Below are 26,996 nucleotides of genomic sequence, written 5' to 3'. Positions count from 1 at the left end.
TGTCATTCCTCTCCTGGAATGTTAACGGGCTTAGGGACAAGATAAAGCGTGCTCTAGTGCTCCAATACCTGAGGCGCATGTCCCCGGCAGTAATACTGCTTCAGGAAACGCACTTGATGGGCTCCACGTGTAAGGCCCTTGACCGGTGGGGATTTCAATTGGCGGTGCATTCAGAATTCACCACAGGATCCCGGGGGGTGGGGATTTTGATCCGAAAAAGATTCCCCCTCATTGTCCATCGCACATTTAAGGATGGCCAAGGCTGCTTTACGGCGATATCGCTTCAATGGGTGGGCCGTAAGCTCAATTTTGTGTCTGTATATATCCCGCCGGCTCTGCACTCTCCAGCCTTTCAAGATTTGGGAAAATTCCTCCTAGCACTCCCAGAGGGGGACTTGATATTAGGGGGTGACTTCAATATGACCGTAAATGACACGCTGGACCGTACACCCACCCGCCCTCAACATCGAGCCAGCTCACCCCTGGCCGAATTTTTGGAGTCACATGGTCTATTGGACATATGGAGGTTCCAAAACCCACTCGACAGACAGTACACCTACCACTCCGGAGCCCATAATAGCCTCTCACGCATAGACTACATACTCACGGCAGTGGATAATCTAGGAAGGATGGGGGCGACCACACACTTACCCAGGGGGATCTCTGACCATTCCCTGGTAAAGGCAGAAATTAGGGCACATTGCGCTAGTCAACGTCTTATGTATCTAATTTATCCAGGATTCCTTCAGAATTCCAAGATCAGAAAGCATTTGGTCGCTGCAACTACGCAGTATTTCCAAGAAAACGAAGCGTCAGTCCCTTCTCCGTTGACACTGTGGGAGGCATACAAGCCAGTGGTAAGAGGGCAGGCCATTTCTCTCATAGAGGGACATAAGAAAGGGAAAAAGCAGGAGATAGAGGCTTTAGAGCGGGAGGTGCAGCAGTTAGAATCCCAACATGCCGCGGAGCCCACCGATGAGACTGCGCATACATTGCGAGTGAAAAGACAGGAATACAAGGGATACCTGTGGACTGACGCCCAGTCCCGCCTGCAAGAAGTCCAGTATCAGATCCATGCATCTGGAGACAAAGCAGGCAAACTTCTTGCCTGGTTGGACAAGAAGGAAAGGACGCATAGATGGATAGCGCAGATCAGGGCGGGAGATGAAGAGCTCACTTCTGACCCACATTGTATAGTGGATGCACTGGCACAACACTACGAGCGAGTCGATACATCCACGAATAATACCACTGTACAGGAAGTGCTTGCATTCCTCAAAGATATCCGTATGCCGAGGCTCACGCCTTAGGGAACCGAGAGCCTAGAGGCTCCCATCACGACTGATGAACTCAAGATAGCCATCTCACAAATACAGTCAGGCAGGGCCACCGGGCCAAACGGCATCCCAATAGAACTATATAAGCACACTGCGGACAAGGTGGCCCCATATTTGTTAAAAATGTTTGAAGCAAGTCGTGATGCGGGGACACTTCCTAGAGACCAACGGCTGGCAACTTTTGTGGCCATACACAAGCCGGGTAAACCGGCGGAGGAATGCGCATCATATCGCCCGATCTCCTTAATTAACGCGGAAGGGAAAATATTAGCCAAAGCACTGGCGCTTAGACTCATATCCTACCTCGCCAAACTGGTCCACCCGGACCAGTCCGGCTTTATGCCTAATAGAAATACAGCCCTGAATCTTAGGCGCCTGCAAGGTGTACTGGGCCGAAAGCACACTATACGGGAGGACGCTGCTATCCGCTCCCTAGACGCGAAGATGGCCTTTGACTCGGTGGAGTGGGCCTTCTTGTTCGCGGTCCTTCAACATCTGGGGTTCGGGCAGAATTTCTGCTCCTGGGTACAGTTGCTTTATACCGATCCGGTGGCTCATGTGGTTGCTAATGGTCACATCTCGCGGGAGATCACCCTGGGTAGGGGGACAAGACAGGGTTGCCCGTTATCGCCCCTGCTGTTCGCTCTAGTCCTGGAGCCACTGGCTGCATGGATAAGATGGGATCCCATGGTCCGAGGTCTAAAATGGAGGGAAGAATGGGAAGATCGGATCTCCCTCTACGCTGACGATGTACTACTGTACATCTCTTCACCCACTCGATCCCTCCATGCAATACTCAATATTTGCGCAGTGTTCGGTTCCGTGTCTAGATACGCCATTAACTGGGATAAGTCCATACTATACTTACTACATGGACCCCCCCCCGCGCCTCCCAGAAGGATGCAGGGTGCAGATAGTCACAGATAGCTTTAAGTACCTTGGTATTCATGTAACATCGGATCCAGACACTTTTTTAGCACTTAATTTACAAGCCCCTTTGCAAAGGCTGAAACGGGACATTAAGCATTGGAAGGCCCTGCCGCTCTCCCTGCTAGGTAGGGCGGCCCTCTTCAAAATGATGGCCTTGCCCAGATTTCTATATGCCCTACACAATACGCCCTAACCAGTCCCTGACTCCTATTTTAGAGCTGTAAATTCAGAGGTCGCGACTCTCCTCTGAGATGGTAAACCGGCAAGGGTAGCAGCGAGTAAATTGGTACGGAGTTGGTACGATGGCGGGATAGCCCTGCCGGATATCAAAGCATATTACTGGGCTGCACAACTCACAGTCGTTAATCAGTGGCTGCATGTGCCGGAATCGGACCCGGCTTACCACCTGGACAGAATGACCCTAGGGAAAGATGGTGTGGGCAGAACACTTTATAATAAATGGAAAGCCTGTACACTTTTAGGCCCAGCGACACACACTGTCAGCATATGGCATACAGTGAATAAACACCTGGGCTGGGCAGGCAGACTTACACGACATACACCCTTGTGGGACGCAGGTAAACTAGGAAAACTGGGCAATAGCAAAGGGTTTCAAAAATGGGACCTGATTGGCATCTCCCGACTTGGGGACCTCTGGCAAAATGGAGAGGTTGTCAGTTTACCTACTTACAAGAGCATTACGCAATGGCCCCGAGTGAACTGTTCAGGTACATGCAAATTAAACAGGCGATAGAAGCAGTCCTTCCTACAGCTGAGACGCTCCCAGAATCATCCCCTTTAGAGGACCGATTGCTAACCGACTATCTACACAAACGGGCTACTTCGCTGACATACAAAAAAATCATTAACAACCGGACAGATCCATTTGACCGGCTTAGGGAGCACTGGCAATCTGCGGTGGGAGACATGGATGACCCCGACTGGCGAGAGGCGATAGCCTCGCCTAAAGAGGTGGCAATCTCTTCTAGACTGCGGCTGGTGCAGTTTAAAATATTGCAAAGATCCTACTACACACGGGTTACCCTACACAAGATGGGAAGGATTTCTGACCCATTTTGCCTGCGCATTTGTGATGCCATAGGTACATTTTATCACACCTTATGGGACTGCACAAAGATAGTACCATACTGGGAGGCAGTGGTGGGGACAATCACGGAGGTCACAGAGAAACATGTTCCGCTTGAGCCTAAATGTTGCCTGCTTAATGTCTGGGGGCCAACAGACCTTAACCACGCTGAACGCCAGTGGGCGACTACGGGCATAATAGCTAAACGAAACATAGCGCAACAATGGGGAGTGGGGACTGTCCCGACGCTGCGGAACTGGTGTAATGACATGGACATGATCATGGTAACGGAGAAGGCCACATTTACCAATAGGAAATGTCCCAAAAAATGGGAAAGAGTGTGGGGTAAATGGAACATATATCGGGGAAACATCTGCACCCCTCCAGTGGAGGACAGCGACTCGAACGAAGACGTGTGATACTAGTGGAGGCTTGTGTGCGCAAAAGTGAAAACTTGTATTAATTGACTGTAACGCTGTAACATCAAGCAGTGAAAATGTAAGTACAGATCAATGTTATTCAACAAAATGTTTAATAAAAATGTAAAAAAGGAAATACCTGTTTTGGGATTTTCTTTTCGACGAAAAAGAAAACTGTTTGGTGTAGGGCTCTGACATGTAGCTGGAGCCCTGCACCAAACAGTGAACAGCATTGACAGGAACCACAGTGATGGCGGTTCCTGCCAGTGCATTATTAAAAAGGCTCCCAGTTTTTGTGGGTTTACCAAGAACATACAGGAGCTTGGAACACTTCCATTGCTTACCATTGTTTGGCTTCCTTGTCACTCTCCTCTGCCTGATTCTTTTTCTTGCCCCAGCTTTTGTATATTGTGTTTGTCCCACCTGTGGAACATTGCCTCTTTACCATCTCTTTCATTGGCTGGCTTCTATGCTTCCACTGCTTGCTTTTCAAGCACTGTTTCTTCTTTGTTGTTAAGTACTCCATTGGAGTGCATGTGTTTTACAGCTGTCTTCCCCGTTTACTTCTCTGCGCGTCCACTCTGTTTTGCTCTCTCTCACCTGTGTGCTTCTCCACACCACCCCACCTGCACCCGTTGCTTCCTCACCCATGTGATTCTTTAGCCATGCTGCACAGCATTCAGGATGCTGTGCAGGTTGATGATGGTGTGCAGCCTGACTAAAAACCATTTGCAAAGCCAATAGGTCTCAAAGGTGAGATTTGTTGGCTTTGCCAGTGCCTTTTTAAAAAAGGTACAGCACACTCAACCAATGCTCTTTACATTTCTGTAGCTCGCAACCACTTAAACTAGCCTTCACTATTCGACTCGTAACTCTCTCCCTTATTTATTTATTTATAAAGCTTTATACAGTGCGAACAAGATCCAGAGGGATATCAGAGCGCTTTACAGTATGATGGGAAGAAGGACAAAATGCAATATTCATATCACGTAGGAGGGAGAAAAAAACAGGAAAGGTCGCATATTACAGTACAATTGCACCCAGGAGGGTAATATAATAGACAGGTGTAGGCGAGCAGCAAAGGGGAAGTCACAGTATGCAGTAAGGGGAGGCCGAATCAGATGGAAGTACAATGATAGTAGTAACAATGTCAACAGGCACGTGAGTCTATCCCTATTAGGGTAAGAATTTGTTCATTATGAATCTTTTGGCTTCCACTTTGAACGCCGTCGATGAGGAGATTGTGCGTACTTCCGGTGGAAGAGAGTTCCATATTTTAGGGGCAGCGCCGGAGAAGGCTCGGTGACAACTTCTCTTTTTGTTAAGGATGAGTTTCAGGCGGAAGGTAGAGGCGCTTCTTGAGGCTCTTACACCACAGGATAGTTTAAGTTTTTGCACAAGGTACGTAGGAGTGTTGAAGTGAAGGGCTTTGTGTGTAAGAACAGCAATCTTTAAGTGAATTCGCGCTTCATAGGGCAGCCAATTGAGGGATTTTAGGACTGGGGATATATGATCTTTTTGTTTGGTGTCTGTAACCAGTCTAGCCGCAGCGTTCAGTGAAGCCCTTAGTGGAGCCAGGGCGTATTTGGGAAGGCCACAGAGGGTAGCACTGCCGTAATCTAGCCTCGGCAGGACAAGCGCTTGGACCACCTGCTTGAAGTCATTTAGAGGAAGGAAAGTTTTGATATTTCTGAGTGACCTCATCAAGTGGTTGGCTCCTTTGCATACATTGCTGATATGATTTTTCATGTTCAGGTGCTTGTCCATGGTGATACTGAGAGACGTGGCTGAGTCTACGATGAGAGGACTGCAGTTGAAAGCATTGAGGTGACTCAGCCAGAAGTCTAGCTTAGGGATGTAGTACGGAGGGGAGATGAGCAGGAATTCCATTTTGGAAGTGTTGAGCAGGAGATGGTTCCCCGTTAACCAGTTTTGGGTAAACACTAGGGTAGTATTGAGTGAGATGATGTTTTCCGGGGATGAGATTTTCAGATATAGTTATGTGTCATCTGCATACATGTGGAAGAGAACGTCCATGGAATTTAGAGAGTTTGCAAGAGGTTCCAAGAAAAGGTTGAAGAGGATAGGAGATAAAGCGGACCCTTGGGGGACTCCCATGAGTACAGGAGAGGGCTGGGAGAGAGATTGGTTTGCCTTGACTCTTTGTGTTCTGTGATGTAGGAAGGATGAACCATTGTACACCTGATCAGAAAAACCCATTCTGTTTTGCAAGATGGATAGGAGGTTGTCATGATTAACAGTGTCAAATGCGGAGGAAAGATCAAGGAGGATCAGGAGGCAGGATTAGTTTTGGTCAAGCATTTTTAAAATGTCATCCATAACGTGAGTGAGAGCCGACTCGATGCTGTGCCCCTTCCTAAAGCCTGATTGATGCTGGTCTAGGAGATGGTAATTCTGTATGTGAGCACAAAGTTGGAATTGCACACATTTTTCTAGGAGTTTCGCTAAGGTGGGGATGTTGGAAATGGGGCGGAAGTTATAGAGATCAGATTTGTCAGCGTTAGATTTTTTAGTATAGGTGTTACCTGAGCTGCTTTTAGGCAGTCTGGGATCGTGCCTTGTGATAGAGAAGCGTTTACAATCCTTGTCCAGGTGGGGATGAGTGCATTCTTGATTTCTTTGAAGACTTGCACTAAACCCAATCTTAAAAATGCCACCAACACTGTACCATCAGCCTAACATTAACGCTTACCCTACCACTAATGCTTACCTACATACATCTCAGAGATGTTTTATTCCTATGTTTTTGAAGCCATGATTCATTCAAACCAAGATTTACAAATTCCTACCCCAACGCATTTTGCTTTCTCTTGTATCGGCTTTATTTTGGCCATTATCTGATGAATGGGCACAGCTCTGACAACTGAACAACTCGTAAGTAAAGTGAAATTGTAGGGACACATCGGTGTATGCGGACCCATGGAATTATGCCTCACTGGAGGACCACTTTAAGTGCCAATAGTGAGTATGTTTCATACTCAAGCCGGATTGGCTGCAGCATCCCTTAATTTCAGCGGCCTTCAGTCCACATTTCAGATCGACAGGAACAGCTACAAATTGAAGAATGGATGGAATAGGGAATATGAAACACAGGCTTCGGTGTGTTGGACAGCAGCAAAACCACAACCGTGTTAGTCACAAGGTCTGCAAATGAGTTTCCACACTGCATGCACTCTTACAATGATAGGTAGGAGGCTTTATTCGCATGGACAGAGCCACTACGGCCATGCAAGGACATCGCTACCAGAATCCCTGCACTTTAGTGTTTAGCAGACACTCATATTTGGTTAGTAACACTGGAGATCATTAGGAACAGGTCAAGCGAGCTAATCTAGTCACACTACAGCTAGCTACTTACTGGAGGTGCACTCACTGTGGCAGCTATTTCTTCCCTTGTGACCACAGGAATACTGGAAGCCTCTTGGGTGTGCACCACAGCTGTGTGCAACTGAACATAAAAGCAAGAAGCGGTCAGGAAACAGGGTTTTGTTTCAGAGGACTCACAAACACATGGTCAGGGATGGGCATTACCATTGCTATCTATCGAGCTAGAACAAGATCAAATCTATTCAATTCATTGCTTTTTCAAAGGTCCTCACATTGCAGTTCAATATTGTTTGCTAAGATAATGAATACAAGCGAGATTTTAAAAGTAATATCATATATAAAAATTAAATTGTACAACCTACATGTAGGAAATCCGTACTGTTCGCTTCGCAGAAGGTAAGACTCTTGCAACAATGTATTTTAACACCAAAGTTTGGCCGCTTCTGTACCATTCTTCCCTTTCCTTCAGTGGTTTCCTCTATCCCTCCCTCAGCTCTCCTACCTGCCTTATTCTCCCTTGGCCAATAAAATGTACAATGCAACAGTTTGAATCAAGTCTGTTGCAGAATACAAATATCTCCTCCACTAGGTGTAATTTTGCCTTAAATAAAAATGGGGACTGCCACATCTATGGCGAGTGTATATGAAAAAGAGCAGTGAATGAAGAAACAGTCAGGGATATTGCTGCAATCACAACCACATTCCAAGCTTTTTGTGCCCACATATTCCCAAAACCAAATCGAACGCAGAGCCAGAGCTGCAATCTCACCTGGCTTGTTGCATAGATCTTGCACTGTTAATTTAGTCCTAAAATGCACTGCATGGTGTCCACAATGGGCTGATGAGCTACATAATTAAATCTGTGATGATACATTGTATATTGTGGATATAAAATAGTCCTTCAAGCATTCCAATGAAAGTGGAAGGATACAATCCATAGAAACAAGTTTAAAGATGTGATTGCTAATACCTCAAGCCAATAGCTGAAGGTTCCTGAGACAAAGAGCCCGATGGCTGAAAACGAGTAAACAAAAGCTCCTTAGATTATGTCTAGAATAGAATATGTTTGCCTGGAATGGCACAAGCACCACGACATGTGAAACTTGAATATGGGATTACCATTGGTATGACACCATAATAATCTCAAAGAAAACCCCTCTAACCAGGCTCTACTTCCTAAAAACAGCTAGAACAATAAGTGCCCACCTCTGTATAATATAACAACAAAACTGCTATATGAATGAATGGGATGTCTGACAAGTATGATTGATGTGTTTCATCTAATGGTGTGGAAAAATTTCTTAAAATCAGTCATTAATAGACGATTGAAGTCTCAAATTGCTCTTATAAATGGAAGTCTAAAAAAATGAAAAAATAAAATAAATTTGTTGATTAATTCAAAGAAAACGAAGATCTTCTACACTTTGTTTCATCTCAAAATGTGTTCTCATAAGAAAAGTTGAGATTAAAAATTGGTTGCAGTATTAGCAGTTTTGTTGTTATATTAGATTAGTGGCCTAGCTTTACTGCCTTTGGCCCACCTCCAGTGTTGGTTTTGGCACCTCTGTATAAGGCCCGAATTACGGAGCAATTCTATCCCGTGCAATCATAAACCAAACGTACCATTGCATTTCAAATGGAAAAAGTGAAATCAAACTGCTACATGCAAAATACAAATAAAAATCTGAAATTTCATCATAGAATATTGAACAATTAACAACCAAAATTCTGCCATTCAAAACAATTCAAATAAACATATTATTTTATTTACACATTGTACTTTTATTATCGTCAAGAAAATGAAAAAAATGGCTTGTTGATAATAACCATGTAACAGACTTATATATAACATGGAGCTTTAAATTGGCACCTGTCAATGACAGTGATGTTAATTGCTGAGGAGATTCTTGTGACATTATAGACAGTGACAGCAAAGTTCCTGTTGTCGATGATGTCACTCAAGAATCTCCAGTGAAAAACTCCTGCATGAATGGGCAGGTCATGGAGGTGATCTCCTTGAGTGCTTCATGGGACAATACACAGTCAGTCTATCTTTGGTACAGCACTGATTATGTTTGGCTTGTTTAAAGCCTTAGGGCATGGCATTATCTTGGTCATGTGTCTGAAAGTGACTGACAATCGCTCCAACAGTGGTCTAATTAAACATTAAGAAGGGGAACTGGTTTCCTAACTAAAACGACTACCTCTGAGATTGATCCTTTCTTGACTTTGTGTCTTGTCCCTCTCTGTTAAACTTCTGAAAGACACCCATTTACAAGGGGCTTGTTGTGAAAGGATGTATTATGGTTATTGATGTCTGTGCGTAATTGACAATTATTTCCATTGTCTAGTGGGGAACTCTGAGACACACCTTCTGGAGACACCGGGCTTCAAGAAGCAATGCCCTCTTGCAGTATCAATGTGAGGCTGCGCCTGGAAATCTGGAGATCCTGCCCATTGGTGCTGTGGGTAGCTGTAGTATTCTTCATTAATTCATTATTTAGTATTCTGTGTTGTTTCTTTAATTGCCATGATTCTAGGTTAGAACCATGTTATGTCATGTATGGTGGGGTTCTGCCAAGGAGTTATCTGCTGACCTTCAACTTGTTAAGTCGCTTTTTTGTCAACCTTGTTTCCTTGTAATTTCCTTTATTGGATGTATGGCCAATAAAACTGTTTTGGATTATAACAGCGACTCCTTAACTTTGTGGACAACCACCTTGCTACAATTTGGTACCAGGAGTGGGGTTTGCGATCTATGGTGATTTCTGATCGACAGTACCTCACTGGATTATCTACGCTGGGACTGAGGCGCGTTCAAGCCTTTCGGAAGGAAGTTGTTTTGGGAACTGATCTGCTTTGTCTGGTGTGTCCTTCCTGACACGCAGATTCAACTTTGTGTCTGCCCGGTGCCTCCGCAATTTACACCGTGAATGACTTTGACTTTCCGACGTCGGAAGGCGGACCCCGTTAAGCAAGTTTGGGAATTCTTGCCAGTTTTGGGGAATTTTGTTGATTCCGGCATTGCCAGAATCAAACGAGGGACTGTTGCCTAATAGCATCATTCAAAACACATCGGGTGACACTGTTTGCCTCGCGACATCGTTCAGAAGGAAGAAACAAAGCGGTATTCCTACCTCAGTGTTCCAGCGTTCCAGGTAAATGCGCTCCATATTCCTTTGCTTCCCCATCTTACCGCATTGTATTGTGGGAGACGCGTTGACGGATTGACGTCACACGCACGTTGGCGGCCATCTTAAGTTGGGAAGGAAGAGTTTGTTTGTTTTCTCCTCAGCGCTTAGAATATTCAAAGTGACTTTGCATGCTCAAAGGAAATAAGCTCCATACATCGGTGAGACACAGCGTTCCTGCCAGTGTGACACACGGTGATTCACACACCTTATGTTCCTGAATTGAGTGACAGTGAGTCATGGGAATGTTTTTGTACTTTCTTGACCTTTGACTTCAAAGTATATTCTTTCATGTGAGTTTTTTTCTCAATGTTTCAAGGAAGATTAATTCAATTTTGGTTAGCAGCAGCTACTAGACATTACTTTCACTCCGATGGCTTCCAGTCAAGGTGTTATTCAGCCGGCACCATTTCTATTAAAAGCAGGCAAACCTGAACAAAAATGGGCAGAATGGCTTAGGGACTTTGAAAATTATCTTACAGCCATTGATGCAGACAATTACTCGCCAAAAAGAAAATTAGCTTTATTGGTCAATCATTTAGGCACAGCAGGTCGTAGAGTTTTTGATAACCTACCAAGACATCCTGCCCCTACTTCCGAAGACACAGTTTGGAATGTTTACACTGAAGGGAAGCTACGCATGGCCAAACAGTATTCTGACACTTCAAGTGTCCTACTGGAAAGATTTAATTTTGCAATGTGTAAACAATCTTATGAAGAATCAGTAGAGTATTATATAGCGACTTTAAGAGTGTTAGCTGAAAAATGTGAATTTGGACATAAGATTGATACTTACATTAGAGATCAATTTGTGTTTCACTGTTTTTCAAAGAAAATTTACGAACGGTTACTTATCTCACGCAATCCTACTTTGGCTGAAACAATCGACATAGCAAAGAGCATTGAGAGGTCGATTGTTACATCCAAAGTGTTGTCTAGTCAATCAAACCAGACTTTGGTTTCCCCTATACAGACATCTGTGCAACCTGCGTGTTCCTCCAATGTGAGTTTGGTTTCTAATGACAATGCTGTGTGTGCTGTTAATAATAGACAGTCATATAACAAGAATAGGAATTATAAGAATCAATCTCCAAGAGGTCAATTGGTTTGTTTTCGATGTGGTTCTAGAAGCCACATAGGGAACAATCCCAGTTGCCCTGCTTTGGGAAAAAAATGCACTAAATGTCAAAAGGTTGGTCATTTTCAAGGAATCCGTAGGAGTAACATAAATTCTAATTTAAACAGAGTTAGGGTATCTAATATTTAGTTGGAGAATCAAGATGTGCAAGACTGTACTTCACAATTTGAAAATGTTGTGGTCACTATCGAAGTACCAGATTCACTTGGGAAACCAATTAAGGGCCCATTGGTTGACATGTCTATCGATGGGAAAACAATTTTAGCGATGGCTGATTCTGGGGCTCCTGTTACTATTCTCGCGGATTGCACATTTTACCAGTTTTGGCCGAATGAAATGTCACTCAATGCTCCTGATATCAACCCCACGGCTTTTGGGGAGCAAGATATAGAGCTTTTAGGATATTTTTGGGATAAAGTAGAGTGTCTTGGAAGAGCTGTTAGGACAAAAATCTATGTGGCTGGTAGAGGAAGAGACATCATAGGTTGGAAAGATCTTGCTCTCCTAAGTGTTATATTGCGCCCTGGACAAGATCCTCCGATTGTACTTGGTGATCTTCCTTCAAACATCTTGGCAAGTATTCAATCTGACATGGAGGTCGAAAATATCATAAGGACTTTCCCAAATGTATTCAAGGATATAGTGGTAGTAGTGAAAGGTTACGAACACAGCATAATGTTGAAAGAGAATCCTGTACTAATAATGCACAAAGTACAGGGGCCTGCGTTCGGACAATCATCGTCTGGCCGCAGTCCCTAAAATAAGAAAGTAAAGAAGTGGAGGCCGTCTTTTTTCCTATAATGCCTCCAGGTTATGGAATTCTCTCCCCCTCTATGTTTGTCTTGAAGCTAACCACCTAACCTTCCGGAAATTGCTTGAAACCTTACTCTTTCCCTAATGCTGTTCGGCGTTCTTTTGAATGTACTGCTATCAGCGCTGGGATACCTTCGGGTAGCTATGCGCTTAAGAAATGCTATATTCATTAATTCATTCATTAACACATGCAGTGACTACCAAGAGAAACCTAATTTTTAAGATAACCCCTCCCAGGAGCGAGCTGCCCTCCCACTCTCAGCGCCCCAAACAACTGCGTTCCTTTTCCACTTAATCATTCCAGTGACAATATGATATGGTGGAAATAAAAGGCCACAGTTTATTCAAACATAAAATGGTTGCACATTTCGCAATTTTACATGGTCACTCATAAACATCTATGTTGTTTATTGTACATCCTGCATTGTCTTTGCAATGTTTTTGTAGTTGTTCCCTTCCTGACATCACAGTCTCGAGGTGCCCCTTTTGCCAGGCTTCTGTGTTCGCGGTTCTAGGCTTCCCTTGCTATCGATTTTTGTGGGCGTCCGTTAGGACCGGCCCAGGCTACAAGTGCCGTTCCACTTGCCCTGGACCCTTGTTGGCCACTCGCCTGCTCCTCAGTGCCCCTGCCGTGTGGCATCCCAAGGACCCTGTGCGAGCATCTCATCTACTCTGCCTGTGGCTTTGTGCTGTCATTCGCTCACTCAGTGCCCCTGCGGTGAGGCATCCCAAGGACACTGTGTAAGCCGCCCATCTACCTCTAGTAATGACCTCTTTTTTGTGTACTTTTCCTGGGTTTCTTCCGCCGTGCTACGTACGGTTTGACGATGGGAGGGAGCTCGCCCCATCGCCCCCTTGCCCGACTCTGCTTTACAAGAAACCCATTTGTTCTAGGACCCCCATAATGTTGAGTAAGAACATGTCCATGCCCACCACGGTCAGGTGTACCCCATCTTCAGAGTGATAACCTGGGGATCTCAGGTTAATGAAGCTGTGTCTTAGGAAACCCCATCTATTGGCCCTGCATATCTTTGCCATGGTAATGTTTAACTTGCCTGTGGATTTTTCAACCGCTCCCTGGTCTAGGGCCGCCCTCCACGCCCTGCGCACAATTATTTCTGAAAAAATTATCTCAGTCGAGCAGGACTAACTTCGCTAGAGCTGCGAGACCTTTGATATTTTTTTCCAAAACGCCTCTCATCACTATGGCTGCCAGATCATTCCCCCCCAGGTGGATCACTACAGCGTCTGACCTGCCACACTGCCCCAGTGCCCTTTGCACTGCGGGGAGCAGCTGGTCCCACTTCATCCCCGATTGTCCCAGCAAGATAACTTCCATGTCACGGAGCCAGATTCCACCGAATTCACGCCTTGCCACTGCCCACCTCTGTGCATGCCTTATGTAGGAATGCCTCATGATCCAAACTTTCTTGAGCCGCTCCGACGGACCTAGTCGATGGCAGGGTAAGAAACCAGACTCAGTAAAATGAGGGACGTTTGTAGCAATTGAAAGCGCCTGATGCCCAGCGCCCTATTGCTTTGATCTGATCAGTGTCCAACCCAAAGTCTGCCGCTGTGGTAGCCGCGCCTATGCGGAAAGAGTGTGACCTGAATTCCTTTGGTGGGAGCCCAGCCCTTTCCAGTGTTTTCTGCATTATTGCTATGAACTGAAACTGGCTTAAGCATGCCCCATTCTTATGTGTAAATAACAGCCCCAGTGCAGGGCCCCCCTGGAACATATAGTCCCCGACGAGTCACACTGGACATCATGTTTTGTCCTTGATACATTCGACCCTAGTAAACTTCCCTTTGCCCGCTTGGTCCATCTTTGACCAACGTAGATAGATTACCATAAACCCTGCTCCAGAGGCGCAACTAGAGCCAAATTTCGGGGGGGGGGGGGGGGGGGGCTAAGTAAATATTTCCGATGGGGGGGGGGGGGGTGAAACTTTAAGCAATAGGCAGAGTGAAGCTGCAGGGGCTCTTAGAAGGGGTGAAACAGCAAGGCCTCATTAACATGCAAATGGTCTTTTAAAGACCTGTGAAGTGCTCGGGTGCGGCTGTGTGGGTGCCCGAGAAGCTGTCTCATCCCGGGCTGCCACACACGACGGGGGGGGGCTGAAGCCCTTTGAGTCCAATGGGTGTTGCGCGCCTGCCCTGCTCCCATGTTTACGTCCACTCAGCGTATGCATGCAATTCCCGGGTTCCTTTTTGCAGGGGCCTCTATCTTGTTAATCCTGTAGGCCCCGAAGAATACAAGAGCAAATGCTGCCTTGAACAGCTTTATTTCTTGGTCCCCGTTGCATATCTCCTCTAGAGCGCAGATAGCCTGTTTTAGGATCGCGAAATCAATGGGCCGCCGCCTGTCCCCCTCATTGCGCTGCAATCTTCCCTAGCCTTTCAAGGTCATTTTGCATAGAAAGGACCTTGCGGGATCCTTCCCCGCTGCCAGTTTGGAGTAGTACGCCACTGCGCTCAGGTGTGCTTGGACCCATGATTTGCTTTTCCTGCTATGGAATGCCCATTCTAAAAATGCCATCACCTCCTCTTGTCCTGCAATTTGTCCCCCCCTGCACTCGACCAGCACTTACAATATCGGTTCTCTGTGTTGGGGGCCAGTGCGTTGCCAAACAATTTTCTTAGTCCGGGTCCACCAATGCCCATAGTTCCTCCGGCACTGGTGTCATAACTGGGTCTGCGTCTGGGGCGAGTTCCCTGAACCTGTCCCACTGAAAACGAGAAATGGCACCCGCTATTGAGTTGTCTATTCCCGCAATGTGCCTCGCTCTGATTGCTATGTTAGCTTTCATTTGGCAGTCGACTAGTTTCCGCAGTAGGTTGACCACCGCCAGGCACTTTGCTGTCCCCAAGTTGATCGCCTGCACTATTGCATGGTTATCTGTCTGTTAACCAGTTTGTGGCCCCATATGGTGAACGCTAATACAATGGGGAATAGTTTAAGCAAGGTGATGTTGCCTGTGTTCCCGTTCTGCTGCCAGCTGTCTGGCCATGTTCCTGCTGCCCATGCTGACCCCAGGATGGCCCCAAAGCCGTAGCCACCTTCTGAACCCATTTACAGCTCTAGTTGGTCAGCGTGCACCCACGTTTCTCGCCACATGACGGTACCGTTAAATTTGGCCAGGAATGTGTCCCATTGCCCCAGGTCCTCTTTCACTCCTTGCGTTAGGTGAACCCTGTGGTGTTTTTGTGCCATGCCCCTAGTCGGCCAGGCATCTGGCAAAGGGGCGCCCCGCGGGGACCACTCTTGTGGCAAAGTTCAATTTCCCCACCAGCTGCTGTATTTCACCTAGCGTTGCCTTCTTTTGTTGCCGTAGCTGCCGTATGATTTGGCGTAGCTCATCCACCTTCACTGGTGGTAGTTTGCAGGTCCCGGCCACCGAGTCTAGTTCGATCCTGAGAAAGGACAATTTGGTGGTTGGGCCCTCGGATTTTTCTTGCATGAGTAGGACTCCCACCTCCTGTGCCAAACCCACAAACAAGCAGAGAAAGTTTGCACACTCCCCTGTTCCCGCCCTCCCAATGAATAGGAAGTCATCAAAGTAGTGGACCCTGCCCCCTGTGGGGTGACGTGTCCTGAGCACCCATTCCAAAAAAACACTAAAGGACTCAAAATACGCACATGATATGGAACAGCCCATTGGCAGACATTTGTCATAGTAATATTCCCCCTCCAGCTGAAACCAGAGGAGGTGGTAACTGTCTGGGTGTACCGGCAATAGGCAGAAAGCTGACTCTATGGCTGTTTTTGCCTCCAGGGCCCCCTTGCCTGCTTTCCTAATCAGTTTTACTGCATCGTCCACGGATGGGTACGCTGCTGAGCAACTGCCCTGATCCAACCAATCAACGTGGTTGGATCAGGTGAGGGTGTGCGCCAGGTGGTGTATCAGCCTGATCCTGCCTGCTTCTTTTTTGTGTACCACGCCCAATGGGGAAACCATCAAGTTTTGTAGCGGAGGGGGAGGAAAGGCCCGGCTACTCTACCCAGCTAGACTTACTTGCTCACCTTCTGCCTAGCCACTTCCGGTTCGTCTCGTATTGACTTCAAGTTGCGGCTATGCCGTACAACCACCGGGCCTTTGTAAGGGATGGGAAAACCCGCTGTGAACACTTCTGCCAATTGTTATCCGTCAGCCTTTTTGGGATAATTACTAAGTAATGCAATCAGTCTACTTGTTTTTATGGGTGTGGGCAGTGAAGGTCCCCTGACTGCCCCTTCCTCACCTTGTGTTGTCACGCCCAGCTCGTTATTTCTTCAGGTTGCCTTTATCTCTGCTGGTACCTGTCCCTTGCGACTGTCTTCATTGCGCGGCAGGATGGTTTCCTCCGCAGGTTCCACAGCTGTGCCTAAATGTGCAGGTGCTCCCCCATTTCCATTAATCTTTGGCATACTTCCAACATGTCGCCACATGGGCTTTTCCTGCCTTGCTGCCATATTGGGCTTTCTCCTTGAAACCTTGTCCCTGACCATCATATCTCCCTTTGAACCCTGGGGGACGAAAATTGGAATTGCGAGTGCTAAGCCCTTCCCTGGCCGCCACCATGTGGGTCGTGAAGCCCTCCATGTCCTGGCAGTCCCACTCCATCACTGGCCATGTCTGCATCTTTTCCCTAAAGCCTTCATCGTATCTCAACCAAGCGTCCACCTGGTACTTTTGCTGCGCTTCATGTACTTTCTGCTCCTATAAAATTAGCGCTGCCGCACTCTGGGGAAACTTCTCTATAAATCCGCATGCCAACGTCATGAAGGCCTGTAACCAGTTTTCCGAAGTTCTGTCTACCCTGGGCTGGCATCTATCCCTCCTGTCCTCATCTTTTTTGTCCTGCGTTGCGAGGTCTAAGCCTGCTTGGCGCACCTACAGCAAATATCTATATATCCCTTATGCCAAATCCTTTCTTTCACTGCTAGTGGGATAAGGTTTGCCAAGCCTAGGAGTTTTGTGGTGGTGGGTGAGTCTCCAGGGGAGGGGCGTATGTATACGCTTGCCGGTTTCCCCCCTGGGTCCTGGCCCTCCCCTGCCCCAGCCTTCGCCGTGCTGCTTCCCTCTGGTGCTGTCTTTCCCCCCCTGCGCGGTCCCCTTGGGCCCTGCATCTGCACTGCTTTTCTTCACTTGTAGGCTTTCCCGCCTATCACCTGCTTTCTCCTTTGGGTGTCTTTTACTCTTTGTTCTGTGCTCTGGCCCCTGGCCTTCCCCATTGATTTCTGCATACATTTGGGGTCCCCCTCCAAATGCGGATCCTTGCCCAGGCCATTGCCACCAAGGCACCCACGCTGCCGGGTGTGCCTGCCTCTGCCGCCATGCCTCAACCGGGAAATCTTGATGATCCCCCTCCCTGGTTTGTCAGCCAAGGTGGCTGAAGGGCCCACGGCCCATGCATTGCTAGATTGCTTACCCATAGCTGATTACCAAAGTTTACTATTTGCCCTGGCCTCCTTTTCGCTGGACCACCTTGCCTTTTACCATGCTGCCCATCTCCTTCGCTTTGTGCATGAGGCTTACCATCATCGCTGTTCGCCGTGTAATTCCGGCTGCTGCGTGACCCCCGAGAGGCTGCTGTGCTGGCCACAGACCCCTCATCGCCGCTGCTGCTCCCTTCGGAGTCTGAGCCAGATAAAACCTCCGTTGGTGAGGTCGCCCTGCCTTTGCCCAGCACCCCATTCTTAGACCTGGTACTCTTTCCCTTCTGCCCAGGGGCTGCAGCGGGCCGCGGTGGTGTTCTCTCAGCTCATTTTCTGCTTGGCTTCTCTGGGGCCGCCATTATGGCTGCATGACCCTTGCCTCCCAGCCGTTTGGGGGGGTGCGGATGCCGCTGCCTGCATTGGCTTCTGATTCTTCCTGTTAGCCTCCCCGCAATGTGCTCATCCAGCCAGGATTTTCCTTTCAGGGCAACCAAAGCCCTAGCTTTCTCAAGTTAAGCTTCCAAGTCTTTATCCAATTTTGGTCAGCAGCTACCCGGGGCCATTTCTGACCATTCTGGGTGACCTCGCTGACCCCCCCCCCCCCCCCCCCCGGTGTTTCCCTAAAACGTGCCGTCATTGGTTTGCTCTTTCCGGCTGCCCCGTTTCTCCCAGTCATTGTTCTGAGCAGCTGTTATTCCTTAACAGGTGGAAAGGTGTCTGTGTCTATAAAAGGGGGCTTGTGGGGGCGATGGCAAGGCTGCAGATATGATGTGCCGGTCTTGGTTGTTTTCCCCTTTCTTTATGCTGCCCCGATTATTCCAAAGACCACTGAGGATATGAGCCACAACACTTGCCAATCCTCTTTTTACCGGGCCAGTGCCTTATTCATTAGGCCTTCTTCCTTAGGTCAGAGTCAAACAGCGTGAAAAAACTGAGGAAGCCCGGTCCCTCGCTCTTTCCCACAGCTCTGCGAGCCTCCCGGTGATGCACCCTCAGTCGCGGGCACAGTCTGCGTCTTACTGTGCCCTGCGTTGCGCCTCCGCTTACTTAATAACCGGGAGCTGCGTGCTTAGCTCCTGTTCTCCCTGTCGATCTGGTGCTGCTAAAAGTTTTGCCTTCGATCCCAGGCACAGCTGAGGCCTGATCGTGCCCTGCGATGCGTCCTGTCTTCCCGCTCTCAGCCATGTGATGCCACGACTTCCCCTCGGCTTCCTGGCAAGGGAGAAGGCCTCCGGAGCGCGGCAGACATCTCTGTTCCTTTAGCACGGCGGGACCGCTCCTTCCGTCCCGCTGTCGTCGGCTCTGGTGTCCGCCTTCCACCGGACCAGTACTCTCTCCCGGCTCCACCAGCTTCTGCAACTCCAATGCCGCATCGGGATCGTTGATGGCGAGACTGGATCCCGCCAGTCACAGCCGGTTCCAGCCGAAACCTTCCTCCGTGCCTGGTCGTTCGTCCATGATTCAGCTACTCCAAAATAGAGCTCGACTGCTTCCAGAGAAAGACCTCGATCCCACGGCGAGCTTTCACGTTGTCCTCCGCAGTTCCACACAAAGAACTTAGGCACCAGGTATTCCGTCCTTGGTCGTAGACGTTCGAATTCAAACTAGGGCCCTGCGCCCCTTCTCAAACTCCCCGGCCGCTTGCCGCCTCATCCCCTGATTGGGGGGCCAGCGGCTACCTAGGGCCCAACCAATCGAGTTCGCCACCTTTTTCGCGGGCTGTGTTGCGGCGGGGGGGGGGGCGGGGGAGGGGGGGCTCCCGCCTCCGGGCGGCGTTTGCCCTGCAAAGATAGGCATGATGCAAAGATAGGCAAGATGTCAATGCTGAACCTCACGGCTAAATGCACAGATAAATAACTGTCCACACCATGTGTAATGTGTATAAAACATTCTTATGTTTCTTTGCAAGGCAAAGGAAATACACAGGTCAAACATATACATCTCTACTGTAGCCTTTCTACTGCACTGCTTGCATGTAACCCTGTGCTGTAACCCTCCAAATACAACTCTGTACATGATAATATAATGTAAGCTTGCTATGAGTATAGGTATCAAAACAGCTTGACATCACACTCCCAGTGCCATGCACAAACATGTCACCCCTTGTGCCAGGCACAAACATAAAACCCTTAGTGCCAGGGACCAACACGACACCCCTAGTGCCAGGCACAAACATGACACCCCTAGAGCCAGGCACAAACATGACACCCCTAGTGCCAGGCACAAACATGACACCCTGGTGCCAGGCACAAACATCACACTTCCAGTGCCAGGCACAGGCATCACACTTCCAGGACAGGGCGGCAGGAGAGGCAGACGTGGAAGAAGAGGGAACAAAAGAGTGCAATGGGAAGAAGACCGGAGCTCCATGAACACACGGAGCAATACCAGGGACCAACAACCAGGAACGAGCAGCATGAGAGACTAGTGGTAAATTTGACGGACATCATTCTCACTACAGATGAAGAAACAGTACTGGAAAAAGGACTAGGGTTTGTACCTACGTCACACTTGGACAAATTCCGATTACGATGTGAGTTGGGAGACTTCTTCCGGAAGATCCGCTTGAAAACATTCTTCAAGGACAAAGAGGACCCACATTTGGACGAAACACATACGGATCTACGGTGCAAATCAACCTTTTACCCCCCTACCAACATGATGCCCCCAGAGGTACTCGCCTTTGAAGAAGCTGTAACGAAGGAGGTAGAATTATTACAAGTCAGGAGAAACACATTCAACAATCTGAGCAAGAAGGAACGAGAAGCCTTGACCTCCCTTCAGTCCAGAACTGATCTAATTATAAAACCGGCGGATAAAGGTGGGGCCACGGTTATCCAAAGTACTAGTGCCTACAGGACTGCATGTATGAACCTACTGGCAGATACTAAGTACTATAAAAAGATCAATCGAGACCCTACACAACGGATCAAAACAACTATCTCCACGTTGACCGCAAATGCACTAGATAGGGAGTGGATTACAAAGAAGGAACATGACTTCTTGAATCAGGAGGACCCAAGAATACCTCTTTTTTACACAATCCCTAAAATACACAAAGGGAAAATACCACCGCCAGGAAGACCGATTGTCTCTGGGATAGGGTCCATTCTCGAACCTCTATCCAAGTATACAGATTGGTTCCTACGACCTCTTGTAACGAAGATTAAATCCTATGTACAGGACACCAAGCACCTTTTCAACCGACTGGATAGGATACAATATAATCCAGATAAGAACATCCTGGTCAGCCTTGACGTTGAGGCGTTGTATACAAACATCCCTCAGGCTGAGAGTATCAGGGTAGTTGAAGAGATCCTCAGAAAGGAAGAATGGCCATGGGCAGCACCAATTGAATGGATCACCACCCTTATCCATCTGGCACTTACTGAAAACTTTTTTAAGTTTGAAAACCAGATATAACTGCAAACCCATGGCACTTCGATGGGCAGTACATTCGCCCCGAGCCTGGCCTGTCTATATGTGGCACATTTTGAAGACCAACATATATGGACACATAATCCGTTCTCTGCTAACATACGCTGTTGGTATAGATATATTGACGACGTCTTTCTGATTTGGGAAGGAGATACTACTGGTCTGGAAACATTTAAGACATGGATCAATAGTTTGAATCCCCATCTCCACTTCACTATGACTATGAACAAAGAAAGAATATCCTTTCTAGACGTAGTCTTCACAGCTAGTGAAGTTACCCTTAAGAACTCTCTGTTTACCAAAGCTACGGATAAGAACAGCCTACTCAGATTCGATAGCGCACATCCACGCTCATTAAGGGAGAATCTACCGGTAGGCCAATTTTTAAGGGTTCGCAGAAACTGTTCTGATCTGGAAACATACAAAAAGGAAGCAACTATCCTCACTAACAAACTTAAACAAAAAATTTACCCAACAAAGATCGTAGATAGAGCAAACAAGAGAGCCCGTAACACACCAAGAGAGGCACTATTAGAGACCCATGCAAAGAAACACTCTGACCAATTGATATGTGTTACAACATATAACACATCTTCTAATGACTTAAAGAAGATAATAAACAAAAAATGGTCCATCCTGACATCGAACACAATAACGTTTGAGAAACCTATGTTCTCATTCAAAAGGAACACAAGTCTGCGAGATTTACTGGTACATACTGACACATATACACCGAAAATTACCAGTCAATCAACCCTCTGGAGTACACCTCAGGTTACGGGACACTACCCATGTGGCACGTGTGTAGCATGTCCGTTTACTGAACACACCAAAGTAATAAATCTGGGATTACACTCTCCATGGGAACAGAGAACACACACCAACTGTAACTCTGAAGCAGTGATCTATATGATCAAGTGCCCGTGCGATCTAATGTATATTGGAATGACAAGCCGAAAAGTAAAAGTACGCATCAGTGAACACAGGAGCACAATAAGACGTGCAATAACAGCAACTAAACTGACTGCACACTATAATGAGAAAAAACACAAGGACACAGAGATAAAGTGGACCATCATAGAAAAAATCAAACATGTAAATAACCTCCAACACAAACTCCTAGAGCGTGAACAACGTTGGGTCCATCGATTGAAAACCCATGAAAGGGGCCTTAATGACTGTATACCCTGGAACCAACTAAATAAATGAAGGAAAGGGATCTTTTCACAACTAGGCCCCTTTTTCGTGTATTAAATATGCGCCCTAAAACTGTTTATCCAACTTAGGGACTTCAATATGGCGGCCATGTGAACGTTGGTCCAATTTCCTAATAATAGTATTTGAACACGTCATGCTATGTCTTGCATATCCTCCCTTCCTTGAAGGGCATATATATACAACATCCTATTTTTGATGACGGTATATCAGTTCCTACAAAAAGGAAAGTCTTTCAAAAATAATTCGCGATGTATACCCAGAATTAAGCTCCCCGAATATTCCACACTAGGGGCTAAATAAGAATAAATCATATGCATTACTATTGGTAATCCACCAACATGTTCGCCATTATTTGGGTTTTTAAATTCCCCAATAATCAGTGTTTGAGTACGTTGGAGTATTGCTTCTATTTTTGTTTGAGAACCCCACGAAGGTTTACCCACGTTATGAGCCTGTATCGACACAAATGGTTGTGAATATTGGGGATTCTTGATTAAAATAAACTAACAATCTCACTTGACACACACGTATCACCGATCGAAGAAGCAGGCATACTGTGTTGGCTTCAACTGTGGTCTCATAGCGCTGTTGTACAACGCGTTATTTTATTTTATTTTTTGGTGTCTTGTGTCAACGTGGCAGTAAGTTAGGGAGAATGGTCCAGACGATATACATTTTTCCGCAGTGTTTAGGATGGTTACAAGGAACTACAATTCCCTTGTTTCCTGACACGTTTTTAGATGTAATCACGTATTTCTAACAACGCCGAACGCCGGAAATCAAACTACATCTCTAACAACCCAGTCTGCATATAATGCTCTAGCAATGCATTTTATATCCATTCACAATGGTAATAAGAGATTTCAACGACGTGTAAAAAGACTTAGATCTCCGTGTTCTTCACTAAATATAATACGGAACTACAAGTCCCATGGTTCCTGGTACGTAATTAACGTCATGACGTACTTCGGTCCGCGCCGAGGGCTGCCTACCAATTTGTTCCTATGACAACTCAAGGGTACTAAAACACGGTTCCTTCGCATTACAAACGCGAAAGCCGGGGACCGGAGCCAAGTAGGTGTGCACGCGGGGCAGGACTTTTGATGAAGTAAGTTACAGACTGGCAATCTCCAATCCGATCGCCAACACTCTCATCCTTCGTTCCTCTATATGGGGAATACGAGGGTCTAGATACGCTGTGGTTAGAGAAAACCACTCACTATATTTATTTACATTTCCCTTAACCTTCTGGGGTCACGATTTTAGGGTTTGACTATAAAGCTTCCCCTAGATGCTTTACGGTCCCCTGAGACACAGAAACCATTCAAGAATTGGGTAAGGGAATGTTATCTTTTTATTACTGTTTATTATTTTTTACGCACAAAATCAGGAGGGATAATGATAAACAAACATGACTACGATTACCGTTATTCTGTTCACAAACACGGTACGAATGTGGAGTGAATGTGAGGCATGGAGTGTGTTACTAGTGAATACATAGACATACTGACATAAATTAAGATCAGTTTTTTGAGTACCACTGCCACCCCACCACTCATCTGTCACGTAACAGTACTATGTGATGATATGTACGTGAGTGGCACAAGTTTGGAAGCAATTGATTACCACTATGTCATAGACACAAATTGGCACATGTGGTTCATTAATTAGTTCCAGAGCACGCAATGTGGGACAAAGTTTTGAAGAGAAACAATGACATTACTATACAAATGTATGTTGTTTTTGTCTTTGTGTTTTTCTTTGTTGTCTGTCTTTTCTTTACAGATGGAGTACAACTTATGATTGGTAAATTATCAATCATCATCACAAGGAGCAGCTACTCTGCCCTTGCATCGCATACAGGATAGGGAAACCCCTTTTATCCTGTCTCCTAGGGAGGCCATACCTAGCCCTGATGAAAGTCCAGGACCCATAAGGCCATTACAGGACTGAAACATGTTGGCACTAGGGTCTTAGGACCATAAGATTCCTTATAAGACCCAACATTTGTTTTTTAGTTACCCAAACAGACCCAAGAATAAAGGGAAACCGGGGATCTGTTTGAGGTATTTTAACTTATTCAGCCCCCCAGGTCAACAACTTCTTTCAAGAGCTCCCAATACTGTGGTTGAGCCCACCCCGACTTTTAGGCGTCGGGGTGACCCGATGATGAAGCATGACACCACTAGGGTGTGTGAGGGTAAATAAACAAAAAGGAAGACTTTTCCTTGCTCACCTGTTGGTGAAGACGTAGGTATTTACTCTATTTAGATCCTTCACATCTCTCCCCACTGAAGCGTACCCATATCAACTGCGGTTGATTCGTTAGAGTAATTTAAGTGACTAAATCACACTTCCAGTGCCATACACAAACATCACACCCTCACTGCCAGGCACAAACATCACACCCTCACAGCCATGCACAAACATGACAACTTGCCTCTAGACACAGCTTGTGGGTGAAAGCTCACTACACGACCATTAGGGTTGTGTTTGTACGTACTCACATTCTAGCAGAGGCCGCCACCGAAGGGGGCCTCGAGGGCCGGCGCCCTAACCAACGCCGAGCCCCGGACTAAACCGCTATCGCGCCAAGGAGCAGGAAAGCTCCTGCGCCCCCCCATCCCACGCTGCCGCTGTCATAGAGGCGCCAGCCCCCCCTGGCCAATGGGGGCCCAAGCACGATACAAACCCCCCCCAATGGGGGGAGGCCAGGCACAAGGTGGCCAAACACCTGGGGGGAGGGGATATAAGCACTGCTCCCCCAGGTAAGCTCCTATCTTTTGGTAGCGGGGGAGCAGCACCTGCGAAAATCTTTGTCCCACCCACCCACACCGAAGAAACAGCTATGTCGCAGTACGGAGGAACAGGCAAGACGGTGGCCAGAAACTACGGGGATAATGGTTAGTACGGAGGCACACCGGAGTGTGGTGTGCCGGAATAGGACCACTCACCTTGGGATGCCTCACGGCTGGGTGAGTTGGCCTAAGGGCAGTGTGTAGGACCACTCACTCTGGGATGCCTTACGGCTGGGTGAGTTGGCCTACCACAAGGGGGTAGCAAACGGAGACGGTGCTCGCTGCCCAGCCCCCGCCGGATGCCAGGGCACAACAAGAATCGGCAAGGTAGCGAGGTGTGGCCTAACTCCGGGACAGAAGCTACACCCCCTGAACAAATTCAACCAAACTAAGCAACGACCCAGTAGAGTCAAGAGACAATACAAGCCTGCAAATGACCTGTACAACAAACTGTCAGTCTAATCTGCTATTGTGCAATGTATATATGATTTATGCATATTTTGATTTATGCAAACGCAATGTATAATGAGATGCAAACAAGGCACGACACAAAGATGACAGCTCACCAATAATGATTTATGGCATAATGCACAAAAGTATGCTATATATATGGATTCATGTTGTCTTTGGTTCGCCGAGAGGAAGTGCTCAAAAACAACGTACTTTGCTTGATGTAAAATTCGGAAGGTGGTTGCTTGCGAGACGAATCCACTCCCCGGAAGTTGGCTGCTGCTTTCAACCAGCGTCTTCAAGTTTCAATAACTGAGTTTTTGGCAGCGGCCACCGTCTGCAGCTACACACAAATCCGCGGCGAAGGGAAACGACAGCGTGAACCACATTGTTTGCGCAACTACGGATCCTGTCCGCGGTGAGTGACACAGCGATAAGCAGCGGTGAGGAGGACTATGAGGCACAGCGGCATTTTTCTATCACAGTCTGAAGAATAACCGCAACCAATAAACATTCATTAATATCAGGGCGTGCATAATTATGTCAGCAGAGGAAGTACGTGACAGGGAGGCATCCGCAGATGCCCTATTTGCAAATTTACAGCAAACAATTGGTAAAGGGGTTACGGGTAAGACGGCGCCCGGCAGTACTGCAACCACAAATGAAAATCAAATATGCAATTTAATTAAGCGCCTGAAAAAATGTAAGCGTTCGGAAGTAACCAAATGGTGGGAACACAAATCCCTATCAAAGTATATCGAGGAGGGGCGAGTACCTAGGGGGCTGCGTATTTTACTGGCCCCGAGCTACGAAAGCCCGAATCCTGAAATGTTAAAAGAATGGGGACACAGCAATCTGGAAGCGTCAACAAACTTAGTCAAGATTTTGGTTAAATATGCAACAATTGACAGAGAGCCTTTGATGAAAGAAATTGAGGAAATCAATGAACAATTATTGAAATTTGAACCAAATGAGCTCATTATTAAATCTAAAAAGGAAATGCAGGAACGGCTAGCTAAACAAGAAGAAAAAATTAAGGCACGCAAAGTATACAAGTTTGCTCGAGATAAAGAAGATTATGAACAGGGGCACATCTACACGTTTGCACGTAAATATGAAAATGCTAAAAAATCCAAGTTCAATCCGCCAATGCCATCAACAGTGCAAACACCTACAGACAACAACAGTGAATCTGTGGAAGGCAGCAGTGACAATGACTCTGTAGGAAGCAACATGACATCAGATGAGGGAAGTATTAACAGATCAACAACAATGGATAAGTCAAGAGTATTGGATTTAGGGGAAGAGGTCGATTTTTTAGTATACGACCGTATGCAAACACTGAGACCCCGCAATCAAAGGAAAAAAGAACACGAATCAACAAACGACGGAGAGAGCGCCGCAAAAAGT

The 26,996-nt window shown here is 46.8% G+C and overlaps 1 protein-coding gene across 8 annotated transcripts in view; it reads right to left on the bottom strand.

The window, feature by feature from the left end:
• The window catches only part of PITPNM2 (phosphatidylinositol transfer protein membrane associated 2), a 1,082,174-nt gene that overhangs the window by 288,702 nt on the left and 766,476 nt on the right, over nucleotides 1-26,996 (bottom strand). For 5 of the 8 annotated variants that reach the window (XM_085633970.1, XM_085633975.1, XM_085633974.1 and 2 more), the window contains one exon: nucleotides 7,153-7,242. The exons of the other annotated variants lie outside the window; for them this stretch is intronic. In XM_085633970.1, coding sequence (XP_085490096.1) covers nucleotides 7,153-7,242 — 90 coding nt within the window. The remainder of the gene's footprint in view (nucleotides 1-7,152; nucleotides 7,243-26,996) is intronic. 8 annotated transcript variants of the gene reach the window in all.

The sequence above is a fragment of the Triturus cristatus genome, chromosome 11, assembly GCF_964204655.1.
Source record: "Triturus cristatus chromosome 11, aTriCri1.1, whole genome shotgun sequence".
Lineage (NCBI taxonomy): Eukaryota > Metazoa > Chordata > Amphibia > Caudata > Salamandridae > Triturus > Triturus cristatus.
The sequence above is the reverse complement of the archived record's forward strand: the minus strand, read 5'-3'. Positions and strand labels throughout refer to the sequence as shown.